We start from the raw sequence: 12,966 nt of genomic DNA on the forward strand, positions 1-12,966 counted from the left end.
CCCGCCTTCAACCCGCTTTCCCACTTTTGTCAAAATCAGCCAAAAACAACATCCCTTGAAATTTTCAAAAAATTACACGGCATAATCGAAATTGAACGCTGATTTAGATTTAGTGATTGGTTTTCTCGTTAAACTAGCCGTTAAAAAAATTAACGAAAACAGTGCTGTTAGCTCACCAACTTAATTTATGGTTTTTAACGATTAAATAAAAACTATAAGACCAACAAAAAATAAACCTGATTTCCGTGATTTTCATTCAATTCTGAATCGAAATCATGTATTTAAAGCAAAATTTGAAATTTAGCCAAAAGTGGAATAGAAATTTGATAAACAGAATTGGTTACATTGGAGACCAAAAACGGCAATGTTATTCTCTTTTATTTAACAATAATATTTAAGCGTTACAATATCTAATGGAAAATATGGACAAAAGGCAATATTAAAACTCATGACATACAATAATAAAATGACATACGTACCTTTGTCATTGCAGCTCAAACATGGAACTTAGACAGTTACAGCAAACGTCGACTTCTATCCAAAGTTCAGCAGCCACTCCAGCACACGATTCTCCAAATGCCAGGCAAGTACTCACACCGATCCGTCGGTTTGCTTGTTCTCCGACCCACAAAGCATTTCCCCCAGTTCGAAATTCACCTGCATCCCCTATACGCACACAGCTTTCACTAAAATCCCATGTCATCAATGAACCGGCAGGTTCCGCTACGACTCCAGATACGAATCAGATGATTCAAACGATGGTTTCAGGAATAATCTAATCCCACCCATAAATCCACTGATTTCCATTGCGACTACCTCCTTCATAAATTTAGGGACTAATCCAGCAACTCCAGCAAAGATTCTGCCGACTCTAACTACTGCCCCAACAACGAAAGTGTCGATTGTAATCGCTGCAAACTCATCGAGTAGACGAACAGCTTTGATTCAGCAACGCCAGCGCGTTGAACGACATGATGACTGGGTAGATATATCCAATTGGCCACAGGACGACGAAGCTGGTCTCGTTGTAGAATGGGGTTCTAAATTAATTCATAATGAAAAGCAAAGAAAATTACGACACGATAATATGCTTCGATGTCTAAGGAGGAAAAAAAAGGAATTTCAAATTAAAAACAAAAATTGCGAAACTAGAGAAAGAAAGAAACAGTGTTGTTTGGTAAGAAAAAACCTGTCCCGGATGGTTGAAAACGGGGTGAAAGCGGACATTTTTTTGATGGATCAAATCAAAAACTACGGTACAGTAAACGGGGCTCGCTGGACCGAAACAACAATAGCGCATTGTATTATTTTTAATGCTCGCGCTCCTGGTGCTTACGTATTTCCTCGTAAATCTAAAATCTTGCATCTACCACGTAGGCAAACTCTTCAAGCCTACACTGGAAAATTCAATTTAGAAACGGGCGTGGGTTCTTCAGTAAAGAAACGTTTGAAAGTGAAGGTTGACAACCTAACGGACATCGAAAAAATGGGCTCTCTCATTTTGGATGAAATTACTATAGGACCGAGCGAAGAATATATCTCACAACTAGATAAATTTGTCGGAAAAATTGATATGGGAGGAGTCGTGGAGCCCGGCGACGAAAACAAGTTAGCGACTAAGATGTTGGGCTTTGTTTTTGTTGGGCTTAACACTTCTTATAAAATTCCAGTGGTCTACTTCCTTGTCAATCAACTTACGGCAGAACAGCAAGAGGTCCTAACCCTTCATGTGATAAAAGATGTTGAGGAAACCGGATTTATCGTAATTCGTTTGGTGGCTGACAACTTGTAGGTGAACGCAACCATGTTCAAACGGATTAACGGAGGCGAACTACACCCAGTAGTGCGCCAACCAGTACAGGGCTATAACGAAGACGATCTAGTTTTCATACCGTGGGTCTACCGGCCCCTCTTCTGTAGTTTCGACTACTGTCACGTTACGAAAAACGTCCGTAACCAGCTGCTTCAACAAATCTACATATAAAAGGTCAACCTGTGACGGGGGATTTTGCCGTACAATTATTTGATGAGCAAACAGGCGAAGTATTCAGTGCTGTAAGAAATTGGACACCGAAACATTTAAGATCAAATAATATTGAAAAAAAAGTGAAACCGGCGATGGACATGTTTCGGCCGGCAGTGACAGCTGCCATTGAAATGCACGCTTCGATCGGAACTGAAGGTTTTGTGAACGTGGAACCAACAGTGACATTTATGAAGCGCCAACATCGCTGGAATAGCTTACATGATGTAAGCAGTGTAACGGAGCATCTACGCTATCGCTTACCCGACAAAATGCCCTAATACTCTCCCGTGGATGAGCGACTAGATTTCTTGGAGTGGGATTTTAAACCGCAGTTACACGAATGGCAAAAGGGAATTCAAGATATCGTGAAATTATTGTCTGATAATAATCAAAACGAAAAAAATGCCATAAAGCAAACGAAAAAGAAATTTATAACACACGAAACCTACGAGGCCCTCACTTATACAACTACTTCTACCGTAGCTTGCGTACGGTTTTTGTTGGGGGAAAAAGGGTTTAAATATGTACTCACAAGGAGATTCTCCAGTGATCCTGTAGAGCAGTTGATTGGTGCCATTCACCAGATGATTGGAGGAAACTTTAAGGGGTACGCAACGGCAGTTTCACAGGCATTTGAGAAGATCCTTCGTACAGGCATAGCCTACAAATCCATTTACGGCAATACAATCTTGTCACGCGAATCTGAAAAAGAATATGCATTGATTCGTAACTTGGAGAAATCCGAGATAAAAATGATTAAGGCGATGCAATTCTTACCAGCTTTATTTTTTCGGATACTCGAGCAATTAAAAAAACCTTCATGTACAGCATCTGATGGAAAAAACGCTGTTTCTTGTCCAAAGAATAATTTTTTTTTTACAGAAAAGTTACAGCCATCATCACAATCAAGCACTGCGGCCTTTCTAGCTGGATACACTATACGCGTTCTGGTGGAGCAGAAATTTTGCGTTGACTGTATCGCTAGATTCCAGAGGACAAAAAGTTTTGACTCACTGATGCAGTTGATTTATCGCCTAGGTAATCTATCAATAACAAAATTGTAATAATGTCTAACTCCTACTACCTACTGTAACTGTTTGTTCTAGACCCTGGTGAACTTTTGTACCCAACAGATGAGTATGTTTCCCGGCTCTGGACAGTGTACTTTTTTGTAAAGGAAATTCTTTCACAGATTTCAAAGTCGACTTTCTTGCTGAAGGGACTGTTTGGATTCCTTCTTTCCCACATTGAGACATACAGCACTTTTGTATGTGAAGTGGCAAGACCTGGTGAAAACAACAAAGATTTAATTATGATCATATTAAAAAAATTTCTCAAACCAATATTGGCGAACAAGAAGAAACTACATTCCATTTTGAACAAAACAAGAAATAGCTTTCATCCAGCTAATAAGGAACGTAGAGCCAGGACCCTCATACCATGAAATGACTCCATGTTTCATCTTTCCTTCAAATTGTGTTGTTCTTTTTTTAAAAAGCGTATGGCTTTCCGTTGAGGTACATATGCACAACTATAATAGAAAAACGTGCTTATAAGTTAAATATTTCATAATGTGACCATGACAGAAAAATAACCAAAACCAAGTGTTACTTACCTGAATGAATTATTAAACTCAGGACTGATTTCTTAACTTTTTTCAATTACAATTTTTTAAAAAACCTGGTTATAACAATCCGTCGAAACAAGCCGAAACACACGGCGTGTCGTTGCCCTCTTGCAGCCTTCAGCCCTTCACTCAACGCTCAGATAGTTTTCATTTTAGCAGACGCCAATTGGGTCTTCAACGAGATAGCATTGTCGAGCGCCAGAAAGTGCAGTCGTAACCCTTTCCTCTTATTGGCTGTTGCCAGGTTACGGATCACCGCCATAGGAGGTATTTCAGTTTACAGGCCTTAAGCATTAAGTAGGCCTTGGCCTCACACGGCCTGTGGAAAAACCAGTCCGTTGCCAGGCGACGCACAAAGCCCCGCCTTGAAAACAACTTCCCGGCCTGATTTTTCCCTATCTTCATGACCGACGCGCCAACTCTCTGAAAAAAAATCTCCCAAAACTTCGAGTCGCTCTTAGATTGCTCCGCGTTCCTTTATCCTTGAGCCGATAATTGACACGACCCCTTCGTTAATCTCCGCGTTATCTCCTCTACAACATGACGTCAAGTTTTGCGCCACAGCATCTAAAATAAGAAAACGTATAAAAGATACGTGCGAGACCCTGAAATCGACTCGAATGGGCCGACTAAACTGCTCCGCACTCCTTTGCCATTCAGCCGATAAAAACGGGAACTCGACCGGGAGCTGCTGCGTTATTTCCCCTACAAAAGGAGATCAAAATCAGCGGCACAGCATCTAAAATAAAAAAACGAACGAAAGATTAGTTCGGACACCCCTGAAATCGCCGCGCCATCAGCGCCATCTCTGGGGTAAAGTCTCAGAAAAAGTGTCGGTCGATCCACCGGTCGTTGTAGAAGGGTAGGGGTGCCTGTATCAGGGGGTTGGGAAATGCGAGTTTTGATAGAATCCCTATCGGGAAATTTAACACATTTTAAAAATTCTAAAATTCAGTAAATCAGTAATCTAATATCCCCGAAAACGCTAGTACAATTACATAACGTAGTAGCAAGTTTTCAAAATCAAGCAGTTCCATAAGGAATTCGGTGGAGCTTAAGGTAAAAATGTTAAAATAAAGAAGTTCACGTCAGCACTCGGCAGTCATAGATTTGATGGTTTAACCTGAGGTCAGGTAGAGAGCGTACAGGTATACTGTTATAATGAGGTAGTGTAGTTCTCTAGTAGTACAGTGCAACATGTTTCTCTCAAGTTAATTCAGTTTGCATACCAAGAAAATTCTAAAAAGCGTATCCTCACAATCCCAAACATGCAAAGAATCTAAAAATTAACTTAAAACGAAACTTAACGCTGAAAATATTTTGTGGCATGTGTCAAGATTTGAACCGTCGCCATAGGAGATCACCTAGACAGATGTCATGTATTATCATCTACCAGTGCGTGTTATTAGTTGAAACTATTGACATTGTTAGATTGTTATGTTACGTTGCTTAATTCTATGCACTGCCTTTGTGTTATTTATTTCTTAAATTTCGTTAATTTGGCAAAAATTTATCATCGACCGTAGACTCGCGCCCCAAGTTCAGGTTCCATGTTCCATGTTTCCATGAACATTGCTTCAATCCCTCTAAGCCTCATCTAGGGTCATTGATGATCAACAGACGCCATAACCACTAGGCTATGGGAGCCCAACTTAAGTTGATTTTGTAAAATGTGTTATGTTACTTCCGCAGTGCTCATCATGCATGTTTTCTACTTGGGCACAAGAAGAGAAAGAGAGGTGATAATATTAGTTTCCTTGAATGCTTATTTTTATTTAAAATGAAGAACAAAAACAAAAACAAACAAATTCATTTTTTCTTGTTTTTTGTTTTAAATTAAATTATATTTTATTGCTTACTGCTTGCTTTAACAAACATCGACTAATCACTCACTCTACCAAAGAACCTTGCAGCCTGAGAAAAAATTACAGTTCAAGATGGCACGTACCTGTGGCCCTCGAAATATCCAAATATTTCGAGTATAATAAAATAATTTTTATAAGTTCCTAAAATAACTTCAAAGGCAAAAATGAGCAAACAACATACTGAATGTGGCATCAAACAAAACAAAGGTAACCTGTAGCTTACACAGTAAAAAAAGTATCAGTTAAAGCCAGAAAGGCAACTATCACTATACCATTCGGTCTTTTCACCTTAACTAGGAAAAGTTTCCTGTTATCAGAATGCATACCAATTTCTGTACTGTCAAAGTTTGCTTTCAATAAAGTTGTGTTACAAGGCACTCCTTTTATTGTGTCTTGAGTGTGGTCCTACATTGCACAACGAGTGGTAGCGGTGTGTTGGATCGCTAGCACCGTTACTGCGAAATGCTGTATGAGTGATGTAACTTAATACCGGTATCTGATACTAATTGCTGGTCGACGATGGATGAAAGAGTGACGTAAGGATCAGGACAGTTTGAATAACGTTGGATTGTGACTACGTTGGCTGGTTACATTGGGAACAAACAAAAAACTGTAAATGGAGAAACTATAGGTGCCCACATCGATTATGAAACGCGGATTAAATCTAATACCGATAGGACGTACAAACCCACTCTTTTCTCACATCTTTTTACTTTTGGGATAGTCTGTGCTTCATATTAACATGTATTTCGTACCGATAACACAAGAGTGTCAGTTCATTAGGTACATGGATTTAAATAATATGTTTAGCCAGGATTGAAAAAATTTAATAAATCTTATAGCCTTTGCCGTTGAAAGGGATGTGCACAGGGGCGACTGGGAGTTCGTAGACGTGGACGGGAGTGACGGGCAAGTGATCACCTTTAGGCTGGAAACCGGCTTCATCAGCGGTCCAGGTCAAAGTGAATTTCTGGCCTTCAGGAGAGACCCAGTAAGAGGATCCTTTGTTGGTGTTGCCTAGGACTTCACCGTACGATTCTTTACCGTAAGAGTCGTAGGTGACTCCTTGCATCTTCTTCTGAACCTGAGACTCCTCACGGGTTGTGTAGTCAGACTGAGCATAGCTGTCAGTTGAAATAATTGCATTTTTTTCATGTTCTTAAATCTTTCAATTAATGAATATTAAGCAAGAAATCGATTTACCTCCACTGGCTACTTCCATCAAGGTTGCGCACGTCTGATTGACTGGTGATGGTAATGTCGGCGTATTTGTTATCCTTGTTGTAGCTGGGAGTAGGGTAGGCTGATGCTGGGTAGGCTGGTGTGAGGTAGCTAGGAGTAGGATACTTGGGTTCAGGGTAGCTTGGAGCAGGGTAGCTGGGGGCTTTGTATTCCAGCTTGTAGCTAGAAGGTGCAGCGGCAGTAACAGCAAAGAAAGTGGCGATGACAAACTGTGGGGAAAAAAAAACGATACTTTTCAATAAGCGATGCAATTGTAAACTAACACAAATCAAAAGAAATGATGTTTACTAGTTTCATGTTGAGAACTGTTGGAGAGTTGAACAACTGATGTCTTCAATCGCCTTCCGACGGCTTTACATAGCCGACAAAAAATTGGGTGTGTCGCTTCCCCTTTAATTTTGTCTTTCGATTTACTTTTGAAAGCGGCGATCACCGCCTTGTGGGTGACTAACTTTTTTGGTTTGCATTTCAGGTCATGGTCCTTGCAATGTAGTGATTGTATTCGACACGTAGAAACAAACGCAATATGCTGATATACTTGTCCTTCAGAATTTTTGCTTGTCACCACCATCTGATGATTTTAGAATTGAGCTAATTTCCGTTTACTTTCCTGATTTGAGTAAAATAAAACGCACGATTTGTATTGATCTTATAGATATATGTGGCTACCCTTAGATCAGCCATTTTTTTATTCATAAATTTTTTATATCATCTATCTCCCATTGCTTTGTGAATAGGTGTCTGCCTGGGAAGCTGAAGATTTTCGAATAAATCTCCTAATAGTATCCTCTAATAGTATTTTGGGGCTGGACGAGGGTACTAGCTAGAAGCAGAATAATAATTCGGAGCGTCAGTATAGCAGGTTGATTCAGCATAATAGGGTGTAGCTTCGGCTTTGGGTGGGTAGTACTCCGGAGTCTTTGTGGTCTAATGTTAGGGAGCCTAGGTGTAGTAGCTGGGACTGGCGTACGTTGCATAGAGTAGTAAATTGGATCCTCGCTATAATACCTTTGAGCAGCATAGTATTTAATGGCTTGAGTGTAGTATGTTGGAGCGGAGTATATGGTCGTGTAGTATTTGGGCGTTCTGGTCGTGTAGTAAGTAGTTGGGAGCTGCATGTGTGGTATAATATTCGAGAGCCTTGGTGCTGTAAGAGGGAGCAGCATACGAGGTAGTGTAGTAGGGCGTAAGGGTTGTGTAGTCTAGTGTCCAGATGAGGACAAACCCATCGGTACCCGCCGATGTAGCCATCAAAATGGCAAAAGCAAACAGCAGCATGACATCGTAGTCCCCTACAAATTCAAAAATTAAACAGTTCAGTAATCGATCCATACAATGAACTAGTGGGGGAAACATTGTAGTTAGTAGGGCTGCTGGAAAATGCAAAAATGAATGAACGACTTTGTCTTACGCATGATTGACAGCCGAATATGCAATATGTTGCCGATGCAATATGTTGCCGACGATGGAGTCAGTTTGAAGGCACCAACGTAACTGGTTTACTTCCACTTCACGCGTTCATTTTTAGAATACCTACCGCCACCCTGATTCATTGCTTTAGCCCAAAGGCATCTTGAAGTTGAACATTTTCGAATTTCCAGTTTCTTACCCCGCCTCTATTGCACTGTGTGGTGTAGCGAAGATCCTCTCATGCTGTATTTCCATCGCTATCGTGGGTTTTCCTAGTTTTCCATTGAAAATGTCAAGTAGAAAGTCAATGCTCAAAATTGGGTACTAGCAGCTAGAGTTCATTGTTTGCGCAATTTCCCGTAATTGTGAAAAAAAAAAGGAAAAAAGAAAAAAATGGTTGCGCTAAGCTCTTGAATGACATGCTAGTATCCTCCAGACCTGTCACGATGGACCGAATCGTATAGTACAGCTATTGATCCGATCTATCATGACATCAGCTGATAGCTCTTACCTCTCTATTCAGCCTTGCATTGGAATGGTGGGCCAATCCCATACCAACGCTTGACGTTTCGAGTTGTATTTGCTTACAGACTCTTGGTTACTAGCAATCCCAACATTGGGAGGGTGCCATACCCAGTCATTTCAAGTGCCGCTACACATGGCAATGCACTCAACTCTTATATACCGTGAATTTAGGCACCAAACCACGTTGATAACACAATCGGGCAATTTCCGACATAAACTAACTCCCATTTAAATTCTGAGAAACTATGACGTAATGTCTTAAATGAACATTATCGGGAAAACAATGGTGAATATCATTCGACTTGATTACAAAACAAAAAACTTCATTAAATATTTAAAATTTCAAATTATTATCTAGCACTCACGATTAAGGGTGTGGCATCACGCATCAACACCGTTAATGACATGCAAGAATAGAATCCTCCATATCACCTTGCGGCCGATGTCGACACTAATGAGTTTATGCATCGGCTAAGAGTTACACGAAACGAGAGCGCAAATATTAATCGCCGAGTTCAATTTACAATTAGATTTCAATATTTAGATTTGTATTTACCCGTATAAGCATTAAGCAATGTCCTTTGTCATTCTATCATTCAATCAGTTACCCGTTGAAAAAGCAACGACAATCTTATGTAGGATCCTTATTGTTTATTTATGACAATTATTGTCAATCCTACGATTCCAGTTAGAGTTTGACATTACAATGGCATTATCACTACTTTCCTACTACTTGCACAGTACTACTACTACACCACCAAGGCACCTGAATACTACACCACATCATATGCCACTCCTAGCTACTATACAGAGGCTCCAAAATACTACACTAGAAAGGCGGCCGAATACTGCACCACCACTTATGCGGCTCCCGTCTTACTCGGTGTAGTAAGACGGGGCGGAGTAATACTGAGGGGTCTCAGTGTAGTAAGTGGGCTCACTGTAGTGAGACCGAGCGGCTTCAGTGTAGTAAGTCGGAGCTACGTGGTACTTGGTTGCTTCTGCTTCGGTGTAGTAAGCAGCGGTAGTAGTAGTTAGTAGTAAAGCTGGGGACAGCATAGACGCCCCAGCAGCTTGGGGGCGTCGGTGTAGTAACTTGGTGCAGCGTAAGTCGTTGTGTAGTACTCCGGTGCCTTAGTGGTGTAGTATTTGGGAGCCTCAGTGTACTAGCTTGGAGCTGATTAGTACTTGGGAGCTTCAGTGTAGTAGGTCGGCGCAGCATATGTAGTGGTGTAGTAGGATGCTGTGGTGTAGTATTCAGGCGCTTTGGTCGTGTTGTATTTCGGTGACTCGGTGTAGTAGCTAGGAGCAGCATATGTTGACCGACCAGCAATCCTTAACGTGAATATCAATTTCTCTTTAAAACAATATGCACAATAGAATGTTAATTGTAAAACTCTTATTATAATTTTAAAACTAGTTAAACTATCTATTAATTAACCCCGATGTATCCGCTAACTGATTAATTCCAAATGATTTGGCTGACGACATCGAGACAAAGAAAACACAGAAAGATGTGACTTGTGCTGTAATGAATATTTAATCTTTTCCTTTTCCTAGTCGGTAATTGCAAGAAAAAAGTCCTTTATTCATTGTCAAATATGAATCGTTGAAAGTTGCTAAAATGTTAAAATTCATGTTTGCATTCAAGTGCCAATCTTACACCTGTGTATCCAAGAAGTAAACCAACGATCAAACATCTTTTGCGGGGCATACGTCGTGATAACTGAACAGATTGCAGTCGTGAACAAACATTTAGTTAATTAGGCTTGATAGGATCTGAGGACGTGCCTTGGGTACGTACGGTACGTAGGCATATACGAATACGTTAACTATCACATGTAGGACTATGTTGATGGACATTTTTCCTCACGTAATTTCACTTTAAAAACTCAAGTATTATTATAATTAAGGCCTTTTACTATTGTTAACGTATAATTAAGAAATAAGCTAATAACGGGATTCTTTAAGCCTCATTAGTCTGCCATTAAGAATTACCATAGGGTCTACTGTACGTCTAGGTGTAAAGGTGTTCCGTAGGCCTATCGTGAAACAAACTCGATTCACCATGACACGCTTGTTTTTTTACACAAGTTTTATAAAGAGAAAGATGTTAAATGCGAAGGGTTAATTGTTCGTTCCTAATTGGAACGTCGGAACTGGAACGAATAAAGCTATGACTTACTCAACACGAGACTACAACGTTCTCAGACCCATTTTACCTCAATTTTGTAGGAGACGTCAATAATATCGCAAAAATGCAAATAGGATGGTGTCATTGTAGGGACGACGATTGGGAACACTTGAGGTACTTCTTGGAACACTCTTCCGCGCCATTTCTGTTCACACAAAACGCATTCGTAGGTTTTGGATTTGTTGTGGGTATGAAAATCAACGCTCTTCAGGACACCAAAGATTTTAAAATAAACTAAAATAATAATCACAATAATAATAACAAAATAAAAATAAAAACTACCTTAATGAGAAAAACCGTTGCACCAAGCAATGTTGTCATGCTTTGGTTGTCTACATCTGCATGCAAGAGAATGGTTTCACCTGCGACATAGCCTGTACGGTCTTGATACAGTGTTACCGTTATAAGTCCAGATCGGCAGCAAAACCAACGAAAAACGGGCTTGGTTTTTATTGATTGCGTTGGTAGCTATCAATAAAATTTAAAAGATGGTAATTTTGAAAAATATGTTAACATATCATGTAGAAATAATTTTACTGCTGCTTTTGGGATTGTATTTAAGTCAACAATGGTTTTAACTGTAAAATCGAGGACATATTCGTAATTTGGTTTCCATGACGGCTTCAAAACTCCCTTAAGAAAAAAGTTATTTTTTATGGTATTTTCGAGACATTCCAAAATAATTTTTGAAAAGTAAACTAACAGTGAATGGAATGTAGCAGGTTTCTCCATTTGCTTGACGTGAAGATCTCTTCAAAACTACTTTGATTGAGTATTTGACATGGCCATAGCCAAATTTTTCCAACATCTCAGTTTGAAATGAAGAGGGAATTTTTTCTGGAAGTACAAACACAAATGGAAATTGGTGAACTCCACTGACAAGTTCAAAGGTTTCTCTGCCTGCAAGTAAAACAATTAATGTATATAAGATAATAAAAATATTGAACATTGCTTGTCACTAAATATATAAATTGATACCTTCATTGGTAATTAGAGGAATTTTCAGGTCTAGATAAGTTTCTTCAGCTGAATAGTAAGTCTCACTACTCAATTCATTGAAACAAAATTTTGCATAGCCTTGACATTCCAGGTATATTCCTACCAAAGTTAAAAGTGTAACAACGAGTGAAATTTTTAAAGACATCAATTAAAATCTTTCAGTATTTTACTGCTGACATTTGAGATGTGAACTACTCCAAACACTTCCTCTCCAGGAAAATAAATTCCAACAGGATTGTCTAATTCTATAGTGAGACTTTCTATCCCCATAATGCAGCTTTGGAACTATAACTCAACTTCATTGCAAGCCAGTTTTTCACAAATATGTTGATTGTGTAAAGAAATCTTTGTGAAAACTTCTATAACAACTACCAGTCAGCGTCCGTACCCTTTAATGGCAACAGCTGGTCGTAAGTTTATAAATAGAAATAGAAAAGCGCCAGTTTCGGCTGCTGGATCAATAGTTTAAATACCTATGGCTGCTCCAATGACAGGAATTCACTAGGGGCCCTCACTCCGTTCAGGAAGTTCCCGATAGGGTACGGCCTGGACGCCAATTCGCCACACAGAAACCCGGAAACCATTTGCTCTTCCGGAAAAACTGACGAATGAGGCTGTGAGTAATTAAGTAGAGCAAGTTAGTTATATCGATGAGCAAACAGTTTGTTTAACAAACGTTCAAACTGGACGAACCAACATGGTCTCCACGTACGTACGGAGAGGTCCGTACCAGAAAACGGCACCATTTCCAGGGTTTTCATTGGCTCAGTAGGATGGACACGTGACCATCCTTTCAAGCCACGCAGTGATGGGTAGGCCCCTAGCTCCTACCCCCGAAATCTCAGCAGCCGCCGTCGCATTTGAACCGGCAATTGTTTTTTTTTCTCGTTTGTTGTCATTTTCGCTTTTAATGGCGGCCTGCTGTCATTTAAAATGAATAAATATATTACTTTTAGAAAAGGGCCGACTGCTCGTGAAGAGAACGATGGAATTTACAGATTCGGCTGGAAAACTTGTCGAGAAAGGTATAATTATATTCTTATATCATCATGTCCATCATGATTTCATATTCATATTA

The 12,966-nt window shown here is 39.8% G+C and overlaps 2 protein-coding genes and 1 long non-coding RNA gene across 4 annotated transcripts; all 3 read right to left on the bottom strand.

The window, feature by feature from the left end:
* Positions 1–730: 730 nt before the first annotated feature.
* Positions 731–3,905, bottom strand: LOC123474122. 2 transcript variants are annotated; one of them, XR_006648767.1, is made up of 5 exons: positions 3,642–3,898; positions 3,466–3,557; positions 2,804–3,312; positions 2,559–2,728; positions 731–1,040 (listed from the first exon to the last, which is right to left on the bottom strand). It is a non-coding gene; the product is annotated as an uncharacterized LOC123474122 (long non-coding RNA). The 2 variants fall into 2 exon arrangements; XR_006648766.1 differs by having other exon boundaries at positions 2,804–3,557; positions 3,642–3,905.
* A 2,337-nt stretch (positions 3,906–6,242) lies between these two features.
* On the bottom strand, positions 6,243–7,194 carry LOC116935160 (larval cuticle protein LCP-22). The gene is made up of 3 exons (XM_032942519.2): positions 7,049–7,194; positions 6,722–6,969; positions 6,243–6,642 (listed from the first exon to the last, which is right to left on the bottom strand). The coding sequence occupies exons 1-3, from the start codon at positions 7,055–7,057 to the stop codon at positions 6,345–6,347; spliced, it is 555 nt and encodes a 184-aa protein (XP_032798410.2). The 5' UTR covers positions 7,058–7,194; the 3' UTR covers positions 6,243–6,344.
* Positions 7,195–9,728: 2,534 nt separating this feature from the next.
* Positions 9,729–12,298, bottom strand: LOC123474317 (arrestin domain-containing protein 17-like). The gene is made up of 7 exons (XM_045176262.1): positions 12,059–12,298; positions 11,868–11,987; positions 11,593–11,789; positions 11,427–11,522; positions 11,172–11,357; positions 10,918–11,094; positions 9,729–10,030 (listed from the first exon to the last, which is right to left on the bottom strand). Exons 1-7 carry the CDS (start codon positions 12,156–12,158, stop codon positions 9,998–10,000), a joined length of 909 nt encoding a protein of 302 aa, XP_045032197.1. The 5' UTR covers positions 12,159–12,298; the 3' UTR covers positions 9,729–9,997.
* Between the last annotated feature and the right edge of the window lie 668 nt (positions 12,299–12,966).

The sequence above is a fragment of the Daphnia magna genome, linkage group LG7 (genome assembly GCF_020631705.1).
Source record: "Daphnia magna isolate NIES linkage group LG7, ASM2063170v1.1, whole genome shotgun sequence".
Lineage (NCBI taxonomy): Eukaryota > Metazoa > Arthropoda > Branchiopoda > Diplostraca > Daphniidae > Daphnia > Daphnia magna.